Source organism: Manacus vitellinus, unplaced genomic scaffold (genome assembly GCF_001715985.3).
Source record: "Manacus vitellinus isolate BGI_N305 unplaced genomic scaffold, ASM171598v3 scaffold_3_pilon, whole genome shotgun sequence".
Taxonomy (NCBI): Eukaryota; Metazoa; Chordata; class Aves; order Passeriformes; family Pipridae; genus Manacus; species Manacus vitellinus.
The window spans coordinates 31,136,136-31,153,308 of NW_021940535.1; the positions used below are offsets into that span (position 1 = coordinate 31,136,136).

Genomic DNA, 17,173 nt, shown 5'->3' on the forward strand with positions numbered 1-17,173 from the left:
CTTGAGCACCTTCATTGAGAAGTGCATTAGCAATTACTGTTTTCTGTCACAGAAAAGGGAGCATTCTGGACACTTTGCCACAGCGACGACCCCCAAGCCTTGGTCACACGTGTTGTGTGTTTATCTTCAGTCGGTCCGGAGCTGATTCCCACTGTGCTACTGTGCAGCAGGCACCCCTTCCCGTTTATCTAGCATCAGTTACTGATAACGTCTCACGCTGCTAAACAGCCTATCCAGGTTTCCATCAGCTGGTGGTTTTGCAATAGTGTTAGTAGTCACTTTCAGTGAACTGAACAGAATGTCCTTTGAAGCTGGAAATCACTTTGGTGCTCTCCAGCACAGCAAGATGCCAAAACCCCCTGTTTTGGCCACCACTTGGTTTCCTGCTCATGGAGTGAGCTCTTCTTGCATTAGTGTAGATATCCTTACCCACAGAACAGCTCCTGCTGCTCTTTTTGTCCTTCCAAGTTCCCAGCTGTGATCAGCCCTCCAGTTTTGTGAGAGATGCTGACATCCAGCTAAAGGTTCTGTGTTACCTGTGGTGGCTCTCCTGCAGGGGTTGCTGCTGTGCTTCCTGCACATGCCTGCACTGGCCCTTCTCAGCATCTTGGCAGCCCCTCCAAATGCTGCCACCAGACAGACCTCCCCAGGGCTGCCAGCCCCTCTGTATCCTTCAGCTGATGCAGTAGCTTTTCCTCACTGCAGTCCTTCCCCCATTGTATGGAGAGAAAAAAGACAGGCTGCTCCTGAAGGGCGAGCCTGGGAGGAGAGGGAGCCAGTCCCTGGGGTGCCAATTGCTATGCTGGCTTTGCTGTTCCCTCCTGCAGTCTGCTCCACCACCAGCCACAGCCCCTCCAGTCTGGAGAGCACATGGAAAGTCCAGTACTTTGAAAACACAGGAGTACTTGTGCCTACAAGATAGAGAAAATAACCCACTCTGTAGTGGCTCAAACACTGAGGCAGGAGGCAGAGTATGTGCAAACCCTCCTCTGTCTGGATTTTCCCATTCTGGCTGAGAGGAGGCAGTAGTGCAGGCTGAGGTTTGGGTGAGCAGTGGCCCTGAAGAACAAATGTGTGTACTGACACCTCTTGGCTCCTGTGCTTTTCCTTTCTAACAAGCCTAATGGCTTTCATCCACTGGTAGGAAAAGATCTGCTGCTCCTTCCCTGACGGAAAGGGACAGCTCTAACCAGAGCAAGGAGTCTGTGCCAGGGCTCGTGGCTGAGGCAGTGTTGCTGTACAGGAGGGACGATGTCATCCCCCTTCCTGTGCACAGCTGTGGGTCTTGCCACATCACCCATCTCCTGCCCCCAAAAAGCATCTGCTGCACCCTGTGCTGCCCCAAGCCCACTGGAACAGACCCTGCTTGGTGTAAGGCAAGTCCCTGGGCACAAAGAAGTTCTGTGAGGTTGAAGAACTGAGCCAGTGGGCATGTTTGGCTCAGTCACTGCGCCCTTCCTGATGCCAGCACCTTCCCCCTGCTGCCATGGCAGAAAGCTCTTTCACATGCATGTACCAGTACAAATGGCACATGCTGGGGGGGTTACCGATGGCCAGAAGGGGAGACTTGAGCATTAGTTAACCGCGTGGCTAATTGACTTGTCTCTTGGCGGAGGCCCTGCATTAGCAGGTCTGTGCACAAACTGCGTTCACAGCTCCTCTCCAAAATGCTCACAGCTGATCTGCAGACTTGAGGGCTGCCCAGGCTTCACTGCTCACAAAGGCTTTGGTGACAAGGACTCAACCATTTGGATCAGTTTTGAATCTCGCTGACCATGGCGTGCAGCCCTTCCACAGAGTAGAGCTGGCCTTGAATGAGGGCTGCTTTTGTCTCATCCCTTCCTTGTACTTGCCTTTGGCATTACCTAACCCCGGCTTTGCTGCTCACTCCTTAGCAACTTCTCTCCCTGCAGGACACTTTCATCTTCCCTTGGAAGTGGTGTACTTTCCTACAGGAACGTGTAATCCATTTTCAGTCTTGAGGAACAGACATCATTCCCAGAACCCAAGCTGAAAGGACTGCTCTGAAGAAAGTTCTCACAGCAATGAGAGGTTGGGCTATTAACTTGTTCATGATTAGCCATCAACAGTCTGCACAAGCATTCTGAAGTGGTTATTTTGGGATTGTGCCAGTATTTGTTCTAAAGTGCCATCTCCTAAAGAGTTATATCACACATTAGTGGCAGTAACACACTGAAATGCTGATCAGCCACTCTGCTGGTCCTGGATTTACTCTGTGTTTGTAGAAACGCAATAACCATTTCCCTCAGCAGTGGCAGAAGTAACCCATAAAAACATTAACTTCAAATTTTACAGTGGCTTAAAACATCTTCAAATAAGCAAATCCACACATTGTTGGATCTTGTCAAACTTTTACTTTTTTGTTGGTTTTAGCCTTCCAGAAAATAAAGATTGTCTTCACTCATCACTGGCTATTTTTTCTGTTCTAAACTACTCCTGTGCTGAAGGCTTTCCCATCCGTCTGCCTGCAGACTGAACCATAGGAAAGCGATGTGCCTTATCTTTTCTCACAACATTTGAGAGGAGAGAGATTGTAGGTACTTGATGTAACATTTTGAAGTTTAACCTGAGGTGAGGACAACTGGAAGCCCATTGCCAACCTTCTCTACAGGTATCCCAGCCTTGCAGTGCAGAGGCAGGAATTGAAGCTGGGCCACCGTTCATTCAAGTGATGCTGAGCAGGACAGAGACGGCAAGAGCCATGCTGGGGTACAGCTTCTACCTCTTGGCATGACATCACCACTTCATAAACGCACTGGAGGCCTCAGTGCAGAAACAGTAGTGGTGGAAGATGCAGCTCAAGCCTGGCCTCTCAATCACAACGTAACCTGCATAGGGAAAATCCATGCTTGCAACCTGGAGGAGGGCATAACACATCATCTTCAACCAGCTGTAGAGACTGGAGCAGTTCTGGGTATTTCAGAAACCAAACTGCAGCTGGGACAACTTGCACAGATAAGAAAAATGTATGTATATATGGCTTAGGAAGCTGCTGAGGAGACACATTTTACATGTCAATTGTGGACTTGGAGCCTCTTAGTATATCTCCTTTAATTAAGATAATAATTTTATGGATTGAAGATTCTTTTTATGTTCTTGCAGGTGATGGCCATATTAGCAGAAAGTAAGGTTTATGATTCAGTTGTTGGGAAACACAAACTGGGTTAAACAGATTAAGTGCAGAGTATTTGGCCTAGATTCTGCCAGATGTAAATCCACTGAAATGACTACACAAATTGGACAGTCTGCACCCTCTGCTTTTCCTTTATTTAATCCTCTACTAAAATCAAATAAATAAAGACATATTAAATATGTTCAGTTGAAGAACTGGTGTACTTTGAGTGTATAAAGTGCCCGTTGTAACTAAGCTACACTTAAATATAAAACAGTAATTTTTTTTATATACCAAAACTAATTCAAGTCTTTTAAACAAACACTGACCAGTATCAGTGTGAAAGTAGCCTATTTTTACATCAACCTGCAGCAAAAGATTGCACTCTACATTTCATCAGCATATGAAAAAAAGAGTAATTCTCTTTCCTTACTCTTTTTTTTTTTCACTTCTTTTTACATAATTACAGATTGTAAATGAGACCCACTTGGAGGCCTGTGAATCATGCCAATTTGGCCATGAGCTAGGATTAAAATAATCTTTGGCTGAGCAGAAGGAAGGAAAGAACAAGCAGGGGAAGGTCCATATCCAACCCCACCCCCCAGTCTGGCCCATGCAGCTGTCCAGTTGTGCTCACCATTTAATATTTCTTCTGGAATGACCAACAAATGGTCAGAAAAGTGAGGACTCGATACAAATTCTAATAAAGATTCAGGATTTCTCATTTTATTGCATTCGTTGTCTAACAACAATAATACTCATTGGCAAGAAATTTATTTACACTAACAAATTAAACCACAAGGCTTTGTTGTTTGTATTTAAACTGTAAGAAAACAAAGGGCCACCATGATGTTTTGTTTTGATGTCTCCCAATAACTAAATATTAACCAAAGTTATCTTGGGGAAAACTCAACAATCTAGAGAAGTTCATATCAACCAAGCACAAGAGAACAAGCTCAGACATGGCACTACTGTGTCCTTCATGCAGGTGATCAGACATCAACATGTACAAACAAAAAGTTCAGGATAACATGCACTTCATATACATTTGATCTCTTTAAAAAAAGACAAGAAAAATGAAAAAATCTGGAGCGCAACCATCTCTTTAACCATATAAAAAGAAACAATGTAAGAAGCCAATTTTTACAGTTAGCACAGTGCATTTTAGTCTTTTAGCTGCCTGGTCTTCTAGCAATATGTGTAACACATGTCAGTGACCAGTGAGATACCATCACAACATGACTGGGAAATATGAAAGCAGTTGTTCAGACAGTAAATGTATATGGGAAAGTATAGTCAGAAGAGGTTCACTGTGCACTCTCCACTTCCAAATGGGCTGGTTATTCCTTATGTCTGGTGCCCTGTGATCCCCCTTTCCTCCAGACATTTCTACATTGGGGCCCAAATCCACTTCCACCGGTGTCAGCAGCAAACCTCCCACTGGAAACCCATCAGGAGGCCCAGGCTCCTGGTTTAGGTGGGTTGGATCCGATCTCATGAACTGTGAGCCCTCCTCACCTCTCTGGAAGAAGAGACACGCCTAATGCTGCAAGTTTCACAAACCCTACAGCTTGTTCTTAACACAGTCCACACTTCCCAAAGAAACAGGCAGCCCAAGGCACTATAAGCCAAACCTTCCTGTAAGATGTGCATTTTTAAAATAATTACTTAATGCCAAGAGCAGAAGTATCAGTTAGTACGGCCGGTTAGGAGCAGAAAGCACATTTTATATGGAGGGACTGGAGGGCTCAGTGTCATGACTAAGGTGTCACAGCTTTGAAAAATCAGTTTTAGAGGTGGAAAAGGTACAGTGAAATCCATAGAGGAGGCTAACAAAAGGGACTGTGCTATGTGCAGATGACCCACACTCCCCTGTGGTGAGCGGGCAAGTTGCCTCAGATGACACCTGTTATCCTGCTCAAAAACAAACTGCTGAAAGTGCTACAATAGAAATAAAAGTTGGGATTAAAAGCAGAAAATTCCTTCCTAGAATACAGGCACTCAAGTAAATGAGGATCCTCTTCCTTACTACTGTAGAACTGGATTCTGCACTATTAGCAAGTGGCATTTCTTTCTCTTAGAAGTGAAACACAATTAATTCTCAAAAATGATATATCATTGCCCACCTCTTACTTGCCAGTCTGTGAGCCAGGAGGTGAAGGTGGAGCAGCTCAGGAGGAGAGGAGGCCTTGATGGAAGCAATAAAGTATGAGGAACCCTAATGCTCAGCGTCAAACACAACCCTAATGCTCAGCGTTAATGAGAGCTGAGGGCTGGCAAGTTTCAAAGGAAAGCTGCTCAGTAATTCTAGTGAAGCTCAATTCTTGTGGTATCCCTGCAGCAGACTACAGTCACAGCACAACAGATGCCATTGCAAAAAAAATATAAGAAGTTAAAAAAATACAAAAGTATTTGTATACACTGAAATACAAACATCACCCAACTCTGTCCGGCTTTTTATTACTGGCTTCTGTTCCACTGTGCAATTCTAACCCATGATCTAGGACTAGCTCCACTTACAACAACCCCCACCAGACCTGCTCAGAGCAGGGGGTGAAGTGCAAACAGTGGTGGGCAATCTCTGTGCACTGCAATGAACGAGTTCTGCTCCTTCCTTACACCCTGGTCCTGATCTCCCTAGGCAGACTGAAACTAAATTGGGAGTTTTGACACGGAAGTTGCATGGGTGCAGGAGCCCACCACACGGGAAAATACAAGCTGGAACCAACTAACGTCAGTATATTTGGCTGATTTGAACAGAGCAAGGAGGTACAACTTCCTTCACAATGTCAGTATAATAATAGATTTTTCCAGACTAAAGTAACTTGCAGTGTTTTATCTTCTATTTTCACTTTCTGAGAGTTCCATTTTTTGCTAACTGTCCTTTCTTCACCTTTTTAGAGGCTCAATATATTCACAACCTGGAAATACTGCAGCAATGAGCAGAAACTAGAGTTTACAGAACTGGCCTACCACCCAAACCAGAGAGAAAATAACTTCATCAGCCTGCTGTGGTCACCTGGGTGTAATGATGACACAAGTGCATGGAAACACCACACTGCCTGCACAGCAGTTTAATGGTGGCCAGGCAAGTCAGACTAATCAAAACAGCTTTAGCTCCAGAAATAAATACACAAAGTAGGCAACAAGTACACCTGCAGGTGAGCCAAATGAGAAAATCTGTCAAGTTATTTAGCCCAGAAATTTGTTTCTTCTTATTACATCAAACCCCATATTACTCTGACTTAACACTGGTTTACAGGAAGTTTGGGTTAAGAATGATGAGACATCCATCTTTTGCTTCATATGTCATTACACAGTACAAGGGGAAAAAATGCAACACAATTTTAAAGATTCTGCAGAACAGCAAAAAAAGTTTCAAACTATGCTTTATGTCTGTTATCCAGTGACATTTCTACACATCCCAAGATTGAGTTGCATATTTAATAAAAGGAACCACATAAATCTCTTTCATCACAGAAAGAAGAGCAAAATTCTTGACATTGTTCTGTTTGCTTAGTTTTCACATGTTGATCAAAATGCATTTGAATAGTTTTATTTTAAATTTAAGCTACTATTTTTTTAAGTTAGGTTTTTGTTTGTTGGGGTTTTTTCTTGTAGTCTGAGAATAACAAAATTACATTATCACAAAGCAGTAAAAATCCCCTGAATACTTAAAGGACTTAAGTCAAATTAGTTATTCTGCAGAATAAGAACACAATTTACAAAGAGATTAACTAGGCACTGTTCTAAGCAGCAAGAATGAAAACTCAGTCAAGCAGTCTGCTCAGGTTTCTAAGAAAACAAAGAACATAAAATGGGGACACCACCTGAGATTACTATATACAACCACTTAAACACTACTACAGTGTAAACATAACTTAAAAAGAAAATCATCATCAAATGCATTTATCAACATTGTATTTAAGAGATTAAATTTCCAGTTTCTTCCAGATAACTTCTCTTACTCAAAGAATGCTAGTTTTATGAGGCTGTTAAACATTTGTATAATTTTTCTCCTATAAAGAGCACAGAAAGATTTACTGCAATGTGTAATTTTTGTTAGCAGGTGTATTTTTCTGCCAGTGGTCTATCTCAAGAAAAATATTGCAAGCCTTCAGAAGTATCAGAAAGTATCTTTTATGGCAATTTCAGTTTTAGAGCTGAATAAAATATACATCAAAAACCTGTAGAAATTGGATTTGGAAGGAAAAATAAAGCTAATGCTAAGTAGATCTGCTGTGTATTAATTTTGAATGAACTACACTGTCTCAGTTTATAGACCATTTTATATGTCAAAGAAATTATTAGAATCAAAAGAAATGTAACTATAAGCAGTGCACCCCAAGTGTTTCAAACCTGAGCTTCAGAGAACTTTGCAGAAACAAATTTGAATGCTGCAAAGTGCAGAGCAGAAGAGAAGCCAAGCCAAACTAAAACAGACGTTTTCTTCAAAAGAATTCGGTATTTGCAATTTCAGGCTGGCATGTTTTTAAGTTCAAGATTCTAACTTTGTGTCACCATCTAAAACAATATATGGGTTGGCACGACCAGATGAAGACCACCACTTCCAGGATGCATGAATGGGAAGTGGCACTTCTCAACTGCTACATAGTTAGCTTCAACTGTAAAGCTAATACCCCCCAGCTTCTCATTGTGGAGATTTGCCTGTTGTCTCCCCATTCTTTTGAAGAAATACTGTATAGTTTAATACTGCTCTTAAGAGGCAGTAACACCCTACACTGCTTCTGTTTGTCATAGTCAAAACTACAAAGCAGGCTTCACCGATGGCCTCACACACCATGGGAATCTCTGAAAGACATAATATAATATGACCACTGCTAAGCCAACATTCTACAGCCAATGCCCCAAAATGCAGGTTTTGGTGGGGATATTCTTTAAACACATCAATCAAAGCAGTTAAAATGTGGGAGCTTTGGACTTAGTAACCATCATCTCCATGGCAGCACTGACCTTAAAAGCAATGTACTGAATTTAATTTTAACCAGAATCACTCGTCTTCCTCTTTTTAAAGTGCAGTTCTGTAAAAAATAGAAATCTTTAGCAGACTCAAGTCGGATAATTGTTTCTAACAACAGCTTCATAATAGCAGAGCACAAAGCTTATTCTTCCAATGCTTGTTGGAGAATGAATCTGAAGATGTGGTGTTTTTCCTAGAAAAAACCCCCAAAACCTCAAAACAAAATAAACCTAGTTTCCTGTTCAAAACACATGAAAAAGAAAGTGGAGTGTGCTATAAGAAAGTTGCCTACACGCTGGGAGCACAATGAAATTTATACAGATATATATGCTGTGCTCTAGTTAGAAATTTATCCTTGCTCAGATATCTAAAGGATAAATGTTATCCTCAGATTTCTGTGTAAACCCACATAACCATTTAAGGCTTTGCCTCCTTCCTGGATTAACTATTGTACAGTTAACAGAAAGAGTTTCACCTCCTGTCTTTTACCCAGGGGGAATATTGACTCTCCTGTCTTATCTCCAGTGTATAAGAAGTCATTGAACAGTTGTGTTTCCCGAGCAGTGTCGCTTAAAGGTACTGACACAGGATGAAACTTACTCCAGCAGATGGAACTGAGTATCCAAACACTGTAAAGAAGGTGAACTTCCAGTTAGAAAGTGAAGTCAAGTCTTATCAGACAGAGCACAACTCCTTTTACCCAGCTGAAGAAATGTTCACCAATTGTATTGACTGGCCATCCTATTCAGAAGAGGTGAAGCAGTGGACCATGCTCCTTGGCATCATGCTGGTTATTGAAGTGACCAAACACACACAGCTCAATAGAGAAGAGTAGTTTGGAAGGAAACACCACCACACAAATATGAAATCTGTTAGCTGGCAGCAAGAACAAAACAAACCGAAGAGCTGGGGTTGTTTCACATGGCAACAACAACAAGCGTGAACTGGATATGCGGGAAAAGAAAACTACACAATATAAATTTCCCTAGTCATTCTATGTATAGCCCCATTTCTCTGTACACGATCTTGGGTGATGAATACAACAAAGCTGAAGGGGCACCAGTGGATATGAGTTCCTCTTCCCTTGACATGCCTCCACTTTCTGAACACAGCCGCACTTCTCCTTATCACTGCTCATTAGTGCCCTCTGTTGCATCTGATGAACACTTGTCTGTTTTCTTTGATCTTCTCTGCAGTTGCTCTTGTTCCTTCTTCCGAAGCTTTTCCCTTTGCTTTTCCATTTTCTCTTGAGCTTTGCGAGCCTTCTCCAAGGATGCTTTCATTTCCTTTAGCTTTTTTTTAATGATTGCTCTGTCCTGGGAAGATGTCATACCAAGAGCCTGAAGTGGAGAAAACAAAATTAAAGAATTTCATATGGTTTAATCTGTCACAATTTTTTTTCATATTCTAATAGTAACTCTTAGGTAGATGACTGTAACAACTAAGTAGATCTGAGACAGACTCAGATCTGATCTGTAAGTACTACTTTCCATGCCTTTCACTTCTAGAATATTAAAGAATGATACCTCATTGCCACTACCAATGTTGATTTCATTGATCAAATAAGGTAAATAAACTATTTTCTTGAAGTCATCTAAGTCTACATAGAACAAGACTTCCCAATTTTCACTGCTATGCCTTAGTCAAAAGTTCACTTGCACTCTTCTAAAACCCCTAGAGTTAGTGAAGTGCCATCAAAAAAATGCAGAAAGGAAACACCAAACTTGGACTTTCAGATCTGCTGAGCTTCCCACAACTCCTTCCTGTAATTATTTTTGACAGAAGTAGGTTTGTATTTTCACTACAAGAAACAATGCATACTTTATACATCAAACCTATATTTAGTTCTAATACAGTACAACTGGTATCAGCTTATGCCTCCAGTATCCCACTATAATCCATTATTCTGTTGCTAGTTCTGATACGTTTCTGTCCACTATCTTCTCTGAATCACCCTTTCACAGAACAGAGAGGGATAAGAAATATATGCATGCAAATACCACTTACACATGCTGCTATATGATTTACACATGCAAATACGGGTACATTATATACACCAAGAATTTTCACAAAGCAATTGCCCTCTATTTCTGAAGCTTCTGAATCCAAGTGCATATGGGAATTTCTTGAAGTGTTGCTGTGGCTTTATACTCTGTGTTACTATTCTAGTCTATCACCACTCCACATGCAGGGATTTACTGCTTTCTGAACGAATTTTTACTGCCTTTAAGATTATGTAAATGACAAAAAATACCATAGTTACTCTTGAAGCCCAGTCAGTTAATTACCTTGAGCTTACTCCCATCCAGCTGAAGGAGATGCTCCCCATTAATGTTTTGGGCACTGAATTCGGCAACATACTGTTCAAGGTTCAGGCTCATTAACCAGTGGGAAACCTGCTGCACACTCCACTCGTGAACAGCACGACTCTGACAATGACTGTGCTTAGGCGATTGTCCATCGTCCAGGATCTGTGACAAAAACATGCTACATTATTATTGAAAGGGTAACAGATGAGTAACAACATTTTCCTGCACAAACAGCCACCAGCAGAGGTATCTGTACAATACCTCTTGTATTGTACAAGAGGTACACTACAATCTTTACACTACAATAATAACAATTTCACACTGCTATATTACATGTCTATCTAACCAGACACCCAAGAACAAGAACAAGGTACCCAAAAAATCTTTTATCTATAGAACCATAGAAGAAAAAGGAACTGGCATTCCTTTTAACTCAAACAGGGATTCAAAGGGCCAGGTGGCACAATTCAAACCAGGTATGCTCGATTCCCCCACAAGATTTTTATCCTTCAAATTAGAAGGTTTCTAAAGGATGACACGAATTGTGCATTCCACCTCCTTGGCTCATTCACAGATATTTATGATTTGTTTAAGCTATAAAACAAGAAATTTGAGGGGAAAAAGAAACCCTCAGAAAACCACTGCAAAGTTTAAAGTGATGACATCAAACAGCCAGTGAGACTGGTACTATCTATGGAAGATTCATGCGATGACACAGAGGAGCAGTATGAACACACAGTGATCCCACAGCCCTGGCCCTGCTCTCATCACTGCTGCAGATGACAGCACAAACCGTACCACAAAGGGCAGGTGGGATGTCAGCTGCCGGAGTAGCCCCATGTCCCTGCTCTGCCATTTTATTCCACCCAGGGGTATGCCAGTGGGGCTGAAACAAAAGCTACTCTGTCCTGGCTGTGGTCAGCAAAGCAGCTGCTACAGGCTGCAGCAGCTGTCTGCTGTTGCAGCAGCTTTTACACTGAGTTAGATGATGCTGGGAGCTCTCTCAGCTTCTGGCTGTCCAGTTCTCAGGGCTGGGGAAAAGACGGTTTAAGCACTATCTTTTCCTTCTCCTGTTGCCAGCAGGAGCACAGTGCAGCTGATGCTTGGCCTTGTAGATTTGTTTTGACACTGACTCTCCTGCCCCTCCCAGCATACTGCAAAAACTGCAGTTTGCTGTGGCCTTGAAAACTCTTAGCAAAAAGGAGAGGGGAACTCAAGACAAGGAAAGAGGAGCCAGTGACACCTGCATGTTCTGCTCCAACAAGGGGGTTCACCACACAACACCATAAAACAAGAAATGTGACTCTGCAAAAGAGATGATACATTGCCACGCCATGGTCACAAGATTCACCACAACAGCACACTAGTATCTCACCTCATCATCAATCATATCCAGGCTCTGAGTGAGGGAGCAACAAAGAAATGGGAAAGAAAAACATTATAGAAACACAATACCAAACATGGAACAGCATGTAAAAGTTCAGGTAAGGGCAGCACCAAGATTTGCAAACAGATATGGCTACTCAAAACCACAAAGATTTCTTTTGAAAAACTATTTCCAGAAGCAAAGATGTTATGTTGAAAGCTCAGCACACACATGATTTGGCAGCTAAACCTGACAGTATGTCAATGAAACACCTTTGGAGTTCCCTATCTCAACACTCTAGAACTGGTGGGAATCTCCCTGATGACTCCATTTCCAAGAGTAAAAGCTCCTTAATTAGAAGAGAACTGCCTGCAAGAACTGGATTCCCTCCCCACCCTGGAGGAGCCAGAGCAAAGCAGTGCTTGCAGCAATGCACTATGAGAGGCTGAAGAGCAGCACTGGCCTAACTCCTGGCCAGGGTGGCTGGGGTGGTTTCCACTGCAGCTCTTGCTGAACACACTGCCTCATTTGGAGGCAGCAATTTGGCACACAGCAGAGGATGGAGAAAACACATTCATTTTTATAGACCTGTTCAGGCTTGATATTTTAGAAACAATAAAGCAGAGAGTTGAACATGCAAAAAGAAAGCATTTTCAAGCTTTTAATTCAATACCACTCAGAACAGGGCATTGTCACAATCAAATACATAACATAGGGGATATTGAACATGGTGAGATAATTAAATCTATTATAAAGATAGTACTAACAGTAAAAAAAGTGCAAATGATGACTTTGTTGTTTTCAGTAATTCACAGGATACACAGGCCTGTCTGCAGTCTCCTTTTGTTATTAATTGCTGCCCTTAACTACCTGCAGTAGGAATGTCCAAAGAACAGTTGGGTTTGTAGATTTGCAGTTTGGCAAATGGGGTTGTGCAGAACAGCCCTCATTCTTAAAACCAAGTAAATCATGCAAGCAGTAATAGAAAAATGTATCATACAGAAAAAAAAAAAAGATACTTCAAGTTCCTCATGTCTGGGAAAAAAAATCCGGCTCAAATCTCACATGAAAAATGTGAAGTATGGAGTATTAGTAAAAGAACAAATGCACAGGTTTCCTGAGTCCACAGGATTTGCTGTCAGCTACTGTCAAACTGTGCAGCCTCACTGACAACTGAGTTACAAAATTAGTATTGTAAGAAGAATATTTTCAATACGTTATATTCAGCTCAATTATGTCACCAATTTATACAGTTAGGAATACCTTTTTACTTTATCATTGTTTAAAAACTCTAGTTTGAAGAAACTGAATTCAAATGCACTGTGCAAAGCAAGCACAAAGCATGCAAAGTGGATTAATACACACAATATAATCAATAGACATACATTCAGGTACAGTAACACACAATTACTGTATATACAGGTCATTTTATCAGGGTAAAAATTAGTGTGGGTTAATTCACCTTACGTCTCAACTATATTTACCAAACTACAGTGTAGGTTCGGTATATCAAATTGTCTCAGTTATGCCTAATTTAGTGTATTTACATATATACACCTATGGGTTCACATGTATATATTTAGAGTGTAGGGAAAATTTATTAAAATGTGTGAGGATACAGTATCTGAGGATATAGCATCTCTTAGGAAACCAACTGCATTCCACTTTCCTACAATAATACCACAGGGTATTTATTTAAAGTCATTATTATATGAGCAAGAAAAATCTTAATCTAGATACCAAGATTAATTTTCTTCTCCAATTCTATTGCCTAAAAAATTCCCTTTATTATTCAAGTAATCAAGCAAGATGCCACTGGAGAAAGAAAATAACTATTTCCCAAATTAAACAATTTCATCAGCATACCTCATCTGATGACAATGCTAAGGAGTGTGAGAAGCCTGGGGTTTTAGGTTCTGCTCCTAAACCACTCAAATCAGCTGAACTTGTGCTGCTGGGACTGAAATCATCGTTGAATGTGAAATTCTGTGGACAAAAAGAGGAGTGAGAATGAACAAATGATTGCATATGTGCATTCAAAAGGGAAATTTGCTTTTTGTCTTCCAGGTTGGCATAGCTCAGGAGTGATTTCATTTCATTTACCAAACCAATTAAAATGTACATGAGGAAGCCTAATTTTTTTATTGTTAATATTTATAGAATACACAGTATTTTTACCACTGTGTACTTCAAGAGACACTTTTACCAGCTTAATGCCTCAATGAATAACAAAGGTGTCTTAAAGCCATTTCCAGACTCTTAAGATGCTGGCTCTCATCCTGGAGCTAAATTACTGCTTCTGCAGGTTAATCACTAGCATTTACTGTCCTCCAAATATTTAGGAGAAGAGTAGCACAGGCAGTAGCACAAAGAATAGGACAGAAGATTAATGAACAGAGAGAAGTGAAAATTCCTATTGAAAGAGCAAGAATATCCTGTGAATCCATTTCTGAGTCCCAAATACTCTCCCCCAAAAAAGTAAAAGGATCCTCCCTGTTTGTCTATGCCTTTAGAAAAAAACCTGAAAGTAAAAGAGATCTTTGGATATTGAATGTTATTTACTGAACTAAAAACCATAAAACAAACTCTCTTTTTTCTTAACAAATCAATGAGAGACATCACACCTTACAGCAAATGATAGCAAAAGCAGGCACATATTTTTCAAGAATACAACAGAATTACCATTAGAATAAGACAAAAATTAACAAGTATTTCACGTTAGAGGGAGAACAACAAAGAAACCAAAATATATAAAAAATTAAGGACACCATGATATTCCATTTAAGTTGAAAATACACTTGACAATACACAGACCTCTAATCTCTACTCTAACATCTACATGAGTATTAAATTCATTTTTGGTGTTCACTTTAAAAAGTGAAACAATAAAAACAACACTAAAAAAGCTATCCTTTTATCTGCCCCCCCCAAGATATTTGAACTATCTTTCCTGAAAACACAAAGTCTTCCAAAAAATATCAAGTGTTGATCCTCTTAAGTTTTGCCGGAAATCCAACTTAATATTGGTATGTTGTGCTTTGAAAGCCTTAATAGCAGTACAGGCACTCTTAATTTAAAAGCCTGCAGACTTTAGAGAGAACATAAGAATGTTTTTATGATTGGTTTTCTCTCACCTACATTTAGAATTCCTGTTCTGTTTTTCCCAGCTCTTTATAGGGGAGAAGCACATCTCAGCAGCCTCCTTAGCTGCTTCCTTAGCCCACACAGCGTTCTTAGGCCAGGAGTTCAACAGCTCTACTGCCTGTTGTGTGAAGAACATATTTTTCTTTTTTAAGTACTCTGGTTTTTCTTTCACCTCTATTTTGTGCAAGCTTCAACTTTACAATAAATCTAAGCCTTTAAAATTTAATTTTCTATAGGAAAACCACAAGATAGCCAAGGCCTGCTAATAATTATGATAGCAGGACAACCCCCTAAAACCTCAACCTAATGCTATCTAAAAGGGTGCACTTTTTTCCCTGTTTGATTTACAGCTCCAATAATTATTTTTGTTTCCAAAAGAAAGATGTAACTGATTTTCTCTTTAATCTTCAGAAATTTCATTGGTTGTCTTCTCTATTAATCTGATTTTGATTGGGCTAAGCCTTGTGTAGCTCTCCCTGCCAGGTAACACAAGAACAGCTATGACCTTGCATAGTTTAGTGCACAGCAGAAGTAAGGTATCACCAGCTTTTGGCATCAAAAGAGTAAGAAATGCCTGTGGAAACTGCTATTATGAACATGCATTTGGTTGTAGAAGACAGAGAAATTAGATTTCTGATTCATAGTCCTGTACAGAAAGTTGAAAACCATATCTGTTTCTTTTTACCAGACTAATATAAAAAATTAACTGCTAAAAATCATAAGAAGATACAGGCAGAGAAATATTTTCCAGAAGTGAAAATAAACATGAAATGCTAAATATATTGCAATAACGGAGGGTTATTTAAGGAGTTATCATGCTGAAACATTCATGCACATAGAAAGGAATCACACAGATGTATTAATTACAATAGTTCATATTTACAGTTCAAGCATCTTCATACAGAGAATTAAATCCAACAGCAAGCATGCATGACAAACAGATTTCATTATTCGGGGAGAAAAGGCAGATGACTGACGGCATACAGCATTTCTTCACTTGCAAACATCTCATTTGAACACGGGTACGTATTCCCACTACCAGTTCTGAAGAATGAAGAAAATGTCTACAACTGAACACACAAATCTAGCATTTGTTCAGTGGATCCAAATGCTAATTTCCAGTGGCACCATTTGCTTTTGTTACGGTACAGCACATCACAGTTAGTTTACTGAAATAATGTACATTAAGATAGAGTAAAAAGGTAGAATGTGGAATGGTACAGTGACAGAGATGTTCTGTTTGGATGGGCTGTTACCGTACAATGAACACCATGCACTGTTTATTGTAGTAGTCACATATTGGCCTGTTCTTTTTTCCAGAAACACAAAGCCAATTATGCTACTCAACACAGTGGGAATAAGGTAGTTTTTATTTTCTACCTTTGACCCTTTTTTAGCTGGACTTAAATTTTCAGAGGAGGGTTCGGTTGAGCTGGTAGGTGATGGCAGGTTGCTAGAAGAATTGGATCCCTTGCCACTCTCTCCATACCATGTGACTGGTACACAGTGTGGGAGAGAGGAGGATCGCTCTGCTAAAGATTTTGTGTTTGATGATTTCTGCAGCATCTCTCTGACAGTCCTGTTTAGGAGAAAGGAGCAGGAATATGTGTTAGACTATAAAAGAAGAGAAAACAAAATGCTAGAGGCAGTTAATTGTGGAAAGAGTGACATTCCCTGTAACTGACTAAAGAACTGAGGGGCATGCCTGAAATCCCTCTCTCAGAAGAAAAAGAAAGTGTGTTGTTTTGATTCTTTTTCTACATCAAGCTCTCTTAGACAACATACACCCAGCAAATGGAGACAGATGCCAGCTGAAAATGCCTGTAACTCCCACCGTTCTGATGAGAACCAGCTCCATCAAGAAGCCACATGTTGTGTTGGTTCATTTCTGAGCCACATTGGTATCTCAGCATGATTAAATAATTAGACTCAGCACTGACCCAAATGGGCTCTGGTTCCCAGAGATTTGCCTTGGATTTCAAGCACAGGCATAATGAATTAAATGCATCTGTATCCATCTGTGGAGATGTGTCTTTGTTACAACAGCTAAATATTGATGAAGTACTATTATCTTGCTTTTAAATTTAATAAATATTAAAAATATTATAGAAAAATTAAAGAAACAGCTATGGGACTTTATCAGCTTCTCTCTTTGTAGTAATAAAGATTGCAGTGATCAAGGCAAAAGTAACAGTTATAAACTAAAACACCTAAATTATTCGTGAAGTATATCAAGTCAG

At 40.3% G+C, this 17,173-nt stretch overlaps 1 protein-coding gene across 5 annotated transcripts in view; it reads right to left on the reverse strand.

Moving 5' to 3' along the window:
- Positions 1–3,837: 3,837 nt before the first annotated feature.
- PPP1R9A (protein phosphatase 1 regulatory subunit 9A) overlaps positions 3,838–17,173 on the reverse strand; it is a 169,894-nt gene continuing 156,558 nt past the window's right edge. The window contains exons 16-20 of one of the 5 annotated variants that reach the window (XM_018075361.2): positions 16,314–16,512; positions 13,656–13,775; positions 11,799–11,822; positions 10,403–10,585; positions 3,838–9,454 (exon numbers count right to left, since the gene is read on the reverse strand). In XM_018075361.2, the coding sequence (XP_017930850.2) occupies positions 9,242–9,454; positions 10,403–10,585; positions 11,799–11,822; positions 13,656–13,775; positions 16,314–16,512 (739 nt within the window). In that variant the 3' untranslated portion in view covers positions 3,838–9,241. Of the gene's footprint in view, positions 9,455–10,402; positions 10,586–11,798; positions 11,823–13,655; positions 13,776–14,379; positions 15,052–16,313; positions 16,513–17,173 lie in introns of those variants that run through there. The other 4 variants (XM_018075362.2, XM_008921190.3, XM_008921191.3 and 1 more) reach the window with 4 other exon arrangements.